A 12,389-nucleotide genomic window follows, 5' to 3' on the forward strand; every position below is an offset into this window, starting at 1 on the left:
TTCGGCGTGACCAAAATCACATCTCCAATTTGACTTCAAAAATTATGAAAAAGTGAACAGATCTTAAAAAAACATAGCGGGTCAAGCAAGATTAAAAATCAAATTTTATTTTTTGAAAAGACAGGAATAACATAAAAAAACTACTATGAACTCAAACTGCCATTTATATTTCTCTCTGTCTCATTAGTAACTCGTCATTAAATATCGATGAGTCCTCTCACTAAAAATATTAAATGATAAGTCAAAAATAACCAAAAATCGCAATAAAACTCGCTGAAACGTTTTGCAAAAAAATCTTAGCATAAAATTTACAGAACGCAACAGCTACTGAAGGATACAACTAACTACATCAAGTAATTGATTCCTTAATGACCACCGTTGAGAATTGTCATCAATGTGATTAAGCGATAAGACAGCAAGACTATTTTAAAAAAAACAGTAACAAGCGTATAAGTTACAAAAGCAATTACTAAGAACTGAAATGACTTGCGTTAATTGAAGCCTTGATAGCAACAATTGAGATCGGTTAATAATGAGACAAAGAGAAAGACGACAAAGTTGAACAGAAAACTCGCAAAACAAAAAATTCGATATCTTTTATTGAAAACAATTAGTGCCAAAGTCAAAGAAAGCACCAGCTTTGAACAGAAACGCTTAAATAGATAAACTTAACTCCTGTTAGCAGCATCGGAGACCTGCACCCGATGATATTAATTGATAAGACATCAAAAAGTAAAATAAATACTTGAATAACTCAAAAAATCACTCAAAATTCTTGAGAAAAAGTAGTGTCAGAGTCATGAAAACCACTAGTTATTAAATCGAGCCATTAATTAGGTTCTTCAGCGCTTCATTAACAACAAATGAGACCTGTCATTGATGATACTAAGTGATAAGACAGAAGATAATTTTTTTTAAAAAAAAGGCAAAATCTAAAATTCAAAGAATTTCAATAATACAGAGAATTCAAAAAATCTAATATTTTATGAAAACAAATGGTGGCAGGGTCATGAAAAAATTTTAGCTGACCCTAATGAATTCATGCAAAAGCAAATAGGCACGATTAAAACACATATGTACAGTCTTAAAAACACTTAAGGAGAAGAAACTCTGAAAACAGAAGTCAAATTGACGCATCGAAAAAAAATCCATCAAAAAAACCGCCAAATTGTTCAAACACCAATTTCTCACTCCACTTTAAAGGTATTTTTTTAAAAAAAGTCACGCCTCAAATCTAAAAGCCGAAGAAAGCTTGAACAGATCTTAAAAGACAGCGCAACAATACAATTAAAATTCAACTTTTATTTTTTGAAAAGACAGGAATAACATAAAAAACTACTATGAACTCAAACTGCCATTTGTATTTCTCTATGTCTCATTAGTAACTTGTCATTATCGATGAGTCCTCTCACTAAAAATATTAAATGATAAGTCAAAAACAACCAAAAATTGCAATAACACTTGCTGAAACGTTTTGCAAAAAACTCTTAGCATAAAATTTACAGAACGCAACAGCTACTGAAGGATACAACTAACGACATCAAGTAATTGATTCCTTTATGACCACCGTTGAGAATTGTCATCAATGAGATTAAGTGATAAGACAGCAAGATTATTTTAAAAAAAACAGGAACAAGCGTATAAGTCACAAAAGCAATTGCTAAGAACTGAAATGACTTGCGTTAATTGAAGCCTTGATAGCAACAATTGAGATCTGTTAATAATGAGACAAAGAGAAAGACGACAAAGTTGAACAGAAAACTCGCAAAACAAAAAATTCGATATCTTTTATTGAAAACAATTAGTGCCAAAGTCAAAGAAAGCACCAGCTTTGAACAGAAACGCTTAAATAGATAAACTTAACTCCTGTTAGCAGCATCGGAGACCTGCACCCGATGATATTAATTGATAAGACATCAAAAAGTAAAATAAATACTTGAATAACTCAAAAAATCACTCAAAATTCTTGAGAAAAAGTAGTGTCAGAGTCATGAAAACCACTAGTTATTAAATCGAGCCATTAATTAGGTTCTTCAGCGCTTCATTAACAACAAATGAGACCTGTCATTGATGATACTAAGTGATAAGACAGAAGATAATTTTTTTTAAAAAAAAGGCAAAATCTAAAATTCAAAGAATTTCAATAATACAGAGAATTCAAAAAATCTAATATTTTATGAAAACAAATGGTGGCAGGGTCATGAAAAAATTTTAGCTGCCCCTAATGAATTCATGCAAAAGCAAATAGGCACGATTAAAACACATATGTACAGTCTTAAAAACACTTAAGGAGAAGAAACTCTGAAAACAGAAGTCAAATTGACGCATCGAAAAAAAATCCATCAAAAAAAACCGCCAAATTGTTCAAACACCAATTTCTCACTCCACTTTAAAGGTATTTTTTTAAAAAAAGTCACGCCTCAAATCTAAAAGCCGAAAAAAGCTTGAACAGATCTTAAAAGACAGCGCAACAATACAATTAAAATTCAACTTTTATTTTTTGAAAAGACAGGAATAACATAAAAAACTACTATGAACTCAAACTGCCATTTGTATTTCTCTATGTCTCATTAGTAACTTGTCATTAAATATCGATGAGTCCTCTCACTAAAAATATTAAATGATAAGTCAAAAACAACCAAAAATTGCAATAACACTTGCTGAAACGTTTTGCAAAAAACTCTTAGCATAAAATTTACAGAACGCAACAGCTACTGAAGGATACAACTAACGACATCAAGTAATTGATTCCTTTATGACCACCGTTGAGAATTGTCATCAATGAGATTAAGTGATAAGACAGCAAGATTATTTTAAAAAAAACAGGAACAAGCGTATAAGTCACAAAAGCAATTGCTAAGAACTGAAATGACTTGCGTTAATTGAAGCCTTGATAGCAACAATGGAGATCTGTCAATAATGAGACAAAGAGTAAGACGACAAAGTTGAAAAGGAAAACTCGCCAAAAAATTCGATAATTTTTATTGAAAACAATTAGAGCCAAAGTCAAAGAAAGCACCAGCTTTGATCAGAAACGCATAAATAGATAAACTTAACTCCTGTTAGCAGCATCGGAGACCTGCCCCCCATGATATTAAATGATAAGACATCAAAAAGTAAAATAAAAACTTGAATAACTCAAAAAATCACTCAAAAATTTTGGGAAAAAGTAGTGTCAAAGTCATGAAAACCTATAGTTATTAAATGGAGCCATTAATTAGGTTCTTCAGCGCTTCATTAACAACCATTGAGACCTGTCATTGATGATACTAAGTGATAAAACAGAAGATAATTTTTTAAAAAAAGGGCAAAATCTACAATTCAAAGAATTTCAATAATACAAAGAGTTAAAAAAAATCTAATATTTTATGACAACAAATGGTGGCAAAGACATTAAAAATTTTTAGCTGCCCGTAATGAATTCATGCAAAAGCAAATAGGCACGATTAAAACACATATGTACAGTCTTAAAAACACTTAAGGAGAAGAAACTCTGAAAACAGAAGTCAAATTGACGCATCGAAAAAAAATCCATCAAAAAAACCGCCAAATTGTTCAAACACCAATTTCTCACTCCACTTTAAAGGTATTTTTTAAAAAAAGTCACGCCTCAAATCTAAAAGCCGAAAAAAGCTTCAACAGATCTTAAAAGACAGCGCAACAATACAATTAAAATTCAACTTTTATTTTTTGAAAAGACAGGAATAACATCAACTAAAATGAACTCAAACTGCAAATTATATTCATCTATTTCTCATTACCAACTTGTAATCAAATATCGATGAGTCCTCTCACTGAAAATATTAAATGATAAGACAAAAATAACCAAAAATCGCAAAAAAACTCGATGAAAAGTTTTGCAAAAAACTCTTAGCATAAAATTTATAGAACGCAACAGCTACTGAAGGATACAACTACATCAATTATTTGATTTCTTAATGACCACCGTTGAGAATTGTCATCAATGAGATTAAGGCATAAGACGGCAATAACTACACTAAATACTAGCAAAACTAAAAAATCACTAAGGTTTTTTTAAAAAAAACGAACAAGCCTAAAAGTCACACAATCAATAGCTAAGAACTGAAATGACTTGCTTTAATTGAAGCCTTGATAGCAACAATTGGGATCTGTCAATATTGAGACAAAGAGTAAGACGACAAAGTTGAACAGGAAAACTCGCAAAAAAATTCGATAATTTTTATTGAAAACAATTAGAGCCAAAGTCAAAGAAAGCACCAGCTTTGAACAGAAACGCTTAAATAGATAAACTTAACTCCTGTTAGCAGCATCGGAGACCTGCCACCCATGATATTAAATGATAAGACATCAAAAAGTAAAATAAAAACTTGAATAACTCAAAAAATCACTCAAAATTTTTGAGAAAAAGTAGTGTCAAAGTCATAAAAACCACTAGTTATTAAATGAAGCCATTAATAAAGTTCTTCAGCGCTTCATTAACAACCATTGAGACCTGTCATTGATGATACTAAGTGATAACACAGAAGATAATTTTTAAAAAAAGGCAAAATCTACAATTCAAAGAATTTCAATAATACAAAGAGTTTAAAAAAATCTAATACTTTATGACAACAAATGGTGGCAAAGACATGAAAAATTTTTAGCTGCCCGTAATGAATTCATGCAAAAGCAAATAGGCACGATTAAAACACATATGTACAGTCTTAAAAACACTTAAGGAGAAGAAACTCTGAAAACAGAAGTCAAATTGACGCATCGAAAAAAAAATCCGTCACAAAAACCGCCAAAATGTTCAAACACCAATTTCTCACTCCACTTTAAAGGTATTTTTAAAAAGTCACGCCTCAAATCTAAAAGCCGAAAAAAGCTTGAAGAGATCTTAAAAGACAGCGCACCAAAACAATTAAAATTCAACTTTTATTTTTGAAAAGACAGGAATAACATCAACTAAAATGAACTCAAACTGCAAATTATATTCATCTATTTCTCATTACAAACTTGTAATCAAATATCGATGAGTCCTCTCACTGAAAATATTAAATGATAAGACAAAAATAACCAAAAATCGCAAAAAAAACTCGCTGAAACGTTTTGCAAAAATTTCTTAGCATAAAATTTACAGAACGCAACAGCTACTGAAGGATACAACTACATCAATTATTTGATTTCTTAATGACCATCGTTGAGAATTGTCATCAATGAGATTAAGGGATAAGACGGCAATAACTACACTAAATACTAGCAAAACTAAAAAATCACTAAGGTTTTTTTTTAAAAAAAATGAACAAGCCTAAAAGTCACACAATCAATAGCTAAGAACTGAAATGACTTGCTTTAATTGAAGCCTTGATAGCAACAATTGGGATCTGTCAATATTGAGACAAAGAGTAAGACGACAAAGTTGAACAGGAAAACTCGCAAAAAAATTCGATAATTTTTATTGAAAACAATTAGAGCCAAAGTCAAAGAAAGCACCAGCTTTGAACAGAAACGCTTAAATAGATAAACTTAACTCCTGTTAGCAGCATCGGAGACCTGCCACCCATGATATTAAATGATAAGACATCAAAAAGTAAAATAAAAACTTGAATAACTCAAAAAATCACTCAAAATTTTTGAGAAAAAGTAGTGTCAAAGTCATGAAAACCACTAGTTATTAAATGAAGCCATTAATCAGGTTCTTCAGCGCTTCATTAACAACCATTGAGACCTGTCATTGATCACACTAACTGATAAGACAGAAGATAATTTTTTTTTAAAAAAAGGGCAAAATCTAAAATTCAAAGAATTTCAATAATACAAAGAATTAAAAAACCTAATATTTTATGACAACAAATGGTGGCAAAATCATGAAAAAATTTTAGCTGCCCCTAATGAATTCATGCAAAAGCAAATAGGCACGATTAAAACATATGTACAGTCTTAAAAACACTCAAGGAGAAGAAACTCTGAAAACAGAAGTCAAATTGACGCATCGAAAAAAAATCCATCACAAAAACCGCCAAATTGTTCAAACACCAATTTCTCACTCCTTTTTAAAGGTATTTTGAAAAAAAGTCACGCCTCAAACCTAATCGATTTTTCGCTCCCTTTACTATTTCAGGGTAACCAAAATTACCACGCTAACTTTCTCACTGACGTGAAAAAGCCGAAAAAAGCGTGAACAGATCTTAAAAAGACAGCGCACCAATACAATTCAAATTCTTTGAATTGTAAAAAAAGACAGCGTCCCAATACTATTGAAATTTTTTGAATTGCAAAAAAAGATAGAGCACCAATACAATCTAATTCTTGGATTGTAAAAAATTAGGAGCGCTATAATAGCCGGCTGAGAAGCTGATGCGGCTAATAAACTAGTTTAAAGTCTTCTACACAAACCTTTAAAGAGATGCCAAATACGTTGAAACCGTTCGCATCTGATTGGTTATATTTAATCCCCAATCATTTCGTTCTTGATGACAATGTATCAGGTTGATCAAATTAAAATCTGAAATCTTGCCTTAGCGCCAGCTGGAGTAATCCTTTTATTAGCTCTAGTTTCACTGCGCCCAAGTAGCCAGCAATAACTTCACTGCTATCAACTTTGCAGATGTCAGCTGCTTCCTGCAGCAGATCCCAACAATCATTTCCTTTAGCAGTGATTGCACTTCTTTCGGTCAGAAAAAAAATAATTTCTGTTGACATTCAACCTTTAGTAAAGTTGCCATCACCTCAGTTACGCCACTGTCATTTGCTTTAGAGACAAACGTCAAGTCTCACCGTTCAATTGCTTTCAAAACCCCGTGCAAAAAATAACATATACATCAATTTAATGGTGATTTTTGGTAATTCAATGGTTGTATACTTCAGGCTACTGTTGACCGAGCTCTAATTGAAACTTCTCAAAAAATCAAAAAATGATTAATCTACAATCGTTCTGATACGTTGAGCAACTAATCGCCCTCAGGAAAAACAAGCGATTAGCGGTTGGAACACACAACTTAGCCGAGATAACAATCAGATTTTTTGTTTACAGTAAACTGACGCAGTAATTAAAATGGAAAGGTTGTAAGTAACTATTTACCATTAATCGACAAAATTACCCCTTTACGTCGGTTCAATAGCTCTCAAACAAAAACGTACCAGTGGTTTAGCAAAAATCATTTGCAGGTCAATTTACCTGGCTAATAAAGCTAATCAGGAATCATCTCGAAACAATTTCTAAGCAAAATCTTTAGTGAGGCAACCTTCAGAACTGGCACAACTAACGTCTCTCCAGTCCTCGTTTCAAATCAATATAGCCTCTCCAAAACTTAGTTGTCCTTTTATAATTCAAATACGTGCTCATCAGCGCAATATAAACATACTTTTTGACGTAAGAGTAGCAGCAGGGTCTGAATAAAGAGAATAAACAGTTGGGCAGACAGAGTATGTCGCAGTGTCCACAACAGCAGTTGCCTCTCATCCCATTAAGCACCTCTGGCCCACCTCCACACAGCAGGCACAACTTTGAGACTGCATACGGTCGCTTGGCAGCCACATACGTGCAAATCGAGCAGCTGCAACATCAGGCGGACCTCATTAAATAATCAGGTACGGTTTTTTAGTTGCTATATTTGGGTAGATAATTGGAATGATGTTATTCGTAATTAACATTTCGTTCCAGATACACGAATTCAGCAATTAGAAGGCTTGATTGTAGGAAAAACGCTAAAAATATGTGAACGTTTTCCTGGAGAGCTAAACGCTCGAAACAAAAAATGCTCCTATGAGATTGAAGAGTTTTCTTAGAGTCACATCGCAGATTGTACATCTTATACGTTGGAATCAGCTGGGTTACCCTAAGCTTCAAAAACTCAATTGAGTAAAGAATTTTAGGTTTTTGCTAGAGCTAAATGTGAGCTCAAAATTTAGCAGTGAAAAAAAACATAACCGACTAACGTCGGGCGAATTGCTCTCAAACGACCGGCGAGCGCTTGGCTTCGTCAGTAGCTAGCCACGGGGGGGGGGGGGGGGGGGGGGTTGCACCGGGGCTGATGGGGGGGACACTGGGTTGGGGGGGGGCAACAGCGTGGTGGGAGGTGGAGGCAATAGTGGGGGTGGGAGGTCAACAGGGGAGGAGGTGTCTCAACCTCTAAGAACCGCCCTTCACACCATAAGTATAAGTATGTCTCCAAAACAGTTTTAGCTGAAACAGAGCTGTAAGGCTCTAAGAGCACTTAATGCCCGCTCGGCGCTACCTGTTTATCCCGTTTTTGAGGACAAAAAGTCAAAAGCGTCAGACGAAAAATCGGTCAAGCGAAAAATCGCAAAAAGACCGATAGGACTAATATAATTGCTACAGATGCTACAAACTTCGTTTGAGAGCAATTAAAAAACTATTACGGTAATACTTCTAGCTAGAAACTTTGTTTTTAACCTGATATCAAAACTCCGTCATGAAAATGTATTTGGCATATTTTATTTTACTTTTCTCAGATGCTTGACGCAAGAAAGAGCCAGATTTTGCATCAGAACTATTTCCAAAAAAAACTCATATCCGAGAAAGTAGAAAAATTAATTTAGTAAAACCCACGAATTTCGACAAAAAATGAAAATTCTGAAGACGTCTATTTGGAACAAGAGTGAAAGCGTCACAAAACAGTTCAGCCAAATTCTGGATGAACTACATTTAGGCCCCAAAATTGGAGGAAATTGAGAGATACATTTTTTCCTGTGTCAATCAAAAGCTTGAACTAAAAAATTTAATTCGGATTTTTCCTTTAAAAAAAATCAAAATATTAATAACTAAAGGAATATTAATAACAAAAATTGCATAAACATTGTCAACAAGAAAGCTTGCATGATACTATGCCCGGTACAGAATGTGCCAAAAATCGTATTTACATTATATCATAGCAATAGGAAATAATGTAGCAGTTCTTTTAATAGCGCTTTTGCTAAATAATTTGTTTCAACTGGGTGCAGGAAAATTGCACATTTCATTTTGAAATTCAAATGGAATGGAAAAAGTATGATAAAATTTGAAGCTTACGCTGAAATTTATTTTCGCTTATCACAGCTACGGTAAGAGATTGGTCGTACTAAGTGAAGCCACACTTGAGCTTCATCAACAATTCTGTCTGCTTTTCATTGCCTCCGAGGTTTAAGAAATTGAACAAATTAACAGATGATTTTTATTGAAACACTAAACACATAGAAGTAGTAGACAAAAGAGGGAATTCAGTATCTATAGAATTACATTATCATAATACCTTTTCCGTTTTCCGCTTTTTGATGTGGTGGTTTTTACAAGCAGACCATTTTTTACTCAAAACGTTAACAAAATTAACCAAGTTCCATTGCTAAAACTCTTTATATAGCTTTTCCCTGTGAAATTTCTACCAAACGAAGAAACAAAACAAAGCAATAGATGAGGAAAGACATGAATTAAGTCATGAACGCATACAAAATGAACCGCCGAGTATACAAAATGATTAGTGATCATTGCTTATTGTAGCATTGCCGGAGGTAGCAATTCTTGAGTTTGTTTCCATTCTTCAGCTAGAAGTTGTAACCAGACAACAGGAAACATAATAACTTAGAAATAATCTATCAGCGTTTCGTATAAAACAATCGTGGTAAATTAATCTGGATCATCGAGGCCAATCACAAAGTTCAATTCGAATATTTCAAAACCTAAAAATAATAACATGACAAATCATTGAAAATTAGCTTTCAAGAGCGCTTATGCCCTTACTGCCAGCAACACAATGCTTTTCCGAAAAAAAACTTGAAGAACTTTATCAACATGTAACCCTCGATTGAGCAAACAATCAAAACTAATCAATATTTGAATCAATTAACCAAATGCCAATTTTAGGAAGGAAAAACTATTCTGCAGTAGTTGCTGCTTCCTAGAAAAATCTTTGAACCTTGACTTGAAAAACAGTAACGATACTGCACATCTCTAGTATGTATAAAGGGTGGTCTTTGAGGACGTCCTTCCAGTTGAAAACACTAGTTTACAAATCATTCTTTTACGACCCAAAAAAGATAAACAACAATTGCAAAAAACCAAAACTGTGATTGGAAGCCTATATGTAATCCTTAACATTTTAATCTTACGCCTACAAATCAAACCACCACGTTTTATATATCCTCGGTAACATGGGATAAAATTGTTTTAATTATCATAACTCACTGGTATATGTGGATTCACTTAACTTTTTCACTACCATTGAGCTGAAAGGGTAGCCAAAGACTCTAAGTCGTTTTGGGCCACAATAATCAACTCTAATTTTTGATTCGGTTCAAATAGCTGAAATGATTAACAGACGCAGCGAAAATTTACTAAAACTTCTTGGCTCAATTATCCAAAACTGATCTAAAGTAAAAAGCAAAAGGAATTGTGTAAGGAACAATAAACAACAGACGCCGCATTAGTTGAAATTCAATGCCAAACAAATTAAGTGTTGAAGTTCTGCAAATATGCCTGTTCGAATCTGCAGAAGGATTTATTTGAAATTTAAAAAACCGAAGTTCCGCTGCAAGTCTAGACTAGCAACCACTGAGCACTTAGAATAAGTTTATAGTCAAATTCATAGTTTTTTTTAAAGCCATCAACAAAGTTGAAAGACATTAGCAAGAAAATTTTAAAACAGCTGGAGAAAACAATATTCGAGAAAAATTTTATAAAATCTCAAGAAAATCAACAAAAACTGTTTGTATATAAAATATTACAAAAACGGTATAGTTCAGAAGAGAGGTACCTCATTCAAAACGGACAAATTTTGTGGTTCTTTGAACAATTTTGCCACTGTGAGAACAACTGTTCAATCGAGTACTCTATGAACATAGAAAAAAAATCAAAATTAAGCCTAAATATGCTCCACTATTTTTTGCCAACTTGGCCGACAAAATATTGACCAACATGTAAAATATCCATGGACACAGTGCTAACTAATTCAACCGTCGTTTTCACGGGTTTGATGAGGCGCAATTTGATTCTCAACCACAGCATAATACAGAACGCGATTTCAGCAACCACAGCATTCTCAACCACACATTAAACAGAACGCTATTTCAGCCTAATTGGACAAAAATGGGTGACAAACTTTTGTATCATAAGTTTTTTTCAGAAATAACTTCCGTTTTATTTTCAAAAAATGGAAATTTAGATGGAGAAAGCATTCAAATGATACTTCATAATATTGAAAAGAAGTAAATATGGTTCAGAAAAGCGAGAATTGGTTACAATGCTGTGCTTTTTTAAGATTTGGAGTTCTTAAAAATATTTTGTTTATTCCAGAACTCAGAGAGCATTAGTTTGTGACGCTTTTCAAAAAAAATAGATAATTGACTAAACAAATAACATAGCTGGTAGGTTGCCAGAAAATACCCGCGATAGCTTCGTAGATCTGCAGTCTCAAAAAGAGAGTAAAAAGGACAAAAAATCTATCCTTTTCATTAAAAGCTGAGATGTTATATTTGGATGAAGCATCTGAATAACTTATTGCTGCTCTATTAGCTAATCTTAAATAACCTTCAATTAGAGTGACACACACTCACTTGACATTATCTCGGAATTAAAGTAAAAAAAGTCAATTTTAGAGTGAGGAAGTCATCTTTGAGAGAGTCAAGTCGCGTGTGACCAAAAATTCAATCACGCGAATGAGCAAAAACTCGCTCCACTTATATTTAAAAATGACTTCACATACGCATTTCAGTTGAAATTATATGAACGAGTGAGAAAAAAAGCAGATTTGAAGTGATTGTAACGTCTGCAGCCATAACAAAAATAAAGTTATGTTCAAAAATAAAGTTATGTTCAAAAATAAAAGTTGCTCAAAAATGACCAAAATGCCTGAAAATGCCAAAAACAGGACAAAAATGACAAACATATATGTCTTACTTTTTCAAAGTGACGAATTCTTGATATTACTGTTGGTTAAGAAAATCTGAAGGAAAACAGATTTACACTTATACCGCCTAAATTAGTCAGAGCTTCCGTCAAAAAACTCATGCATAGCCGACTGCCGTTGGTCAAACTGCTCCCGAAGAACGGGAGAGGGGTTGACTTGCTTGGCTGTAGCTCATAAGCGTAGGCCGAGCGGCAGCGGTGCATTGAGGGAGGGGTTCTAGCAGAAAAGAGCGGGCAGAAAGAGGCGCCCATGCTCATATAATTTAACGACGTGAAATTCTTATTGGCAGCTTTGCTGGGGTAGCAAAGTTTGGGTAACATAAGTGGAGAAGGATAAAATTTCTCTCACATATGTGGGAACAAAGATGAATGCCGCGTTTAATAAGCGAATTAAAAAATAACTAGTTTCTGGTTCGTAAGTTATAGCTCCGCTCAAATATAGCTACGCTTAAATGATGAAATTTACTGCCAATTAATCCGCACCAATGAAAATCAAATGGAAAGTTTGATCAACAACCGGGTGATC

The 12,389-nt window shown here is 33.6% G+C and overlaps 1 protein-coding gene across 1 annotated transcript in view; it reads right to left on the reverse strand.

Moving 5' to 3' along the window:
* The window catches only part of LOC142340867 (protein ABHD8-like), a 70,331-nt gene that overhangs the window by 24,368 nt on the left and 33,574 nt on the right, over nt 1–12,389 (reverse strand). The window contains exon 5 of the mRNA XM_075391617.1: nt 7,329–7,520. Within this exon, the coding sequence (XP_075247732.1) occupies nt 7,329–7,520 (192 nt within the window). The remainder of the gene's footprint in view (nt 1–7,328; nt 7,521–12,389) is intronic.

The sequence above is a fragment of the Convolutriloba macropyga genome, chromosome 6 (assembly GCF_964194025.1).
Source record: "Convolutriloba macropyga chromosome 6, txConMacr16.3, whole genome shotgun sequence".
Lineage (NCBI taxonomy): Eukaryota > Metazoa > Xenacoelomorpha > Acoela > Convolutidae > Convolutriloba > Convolutriloba macropyga.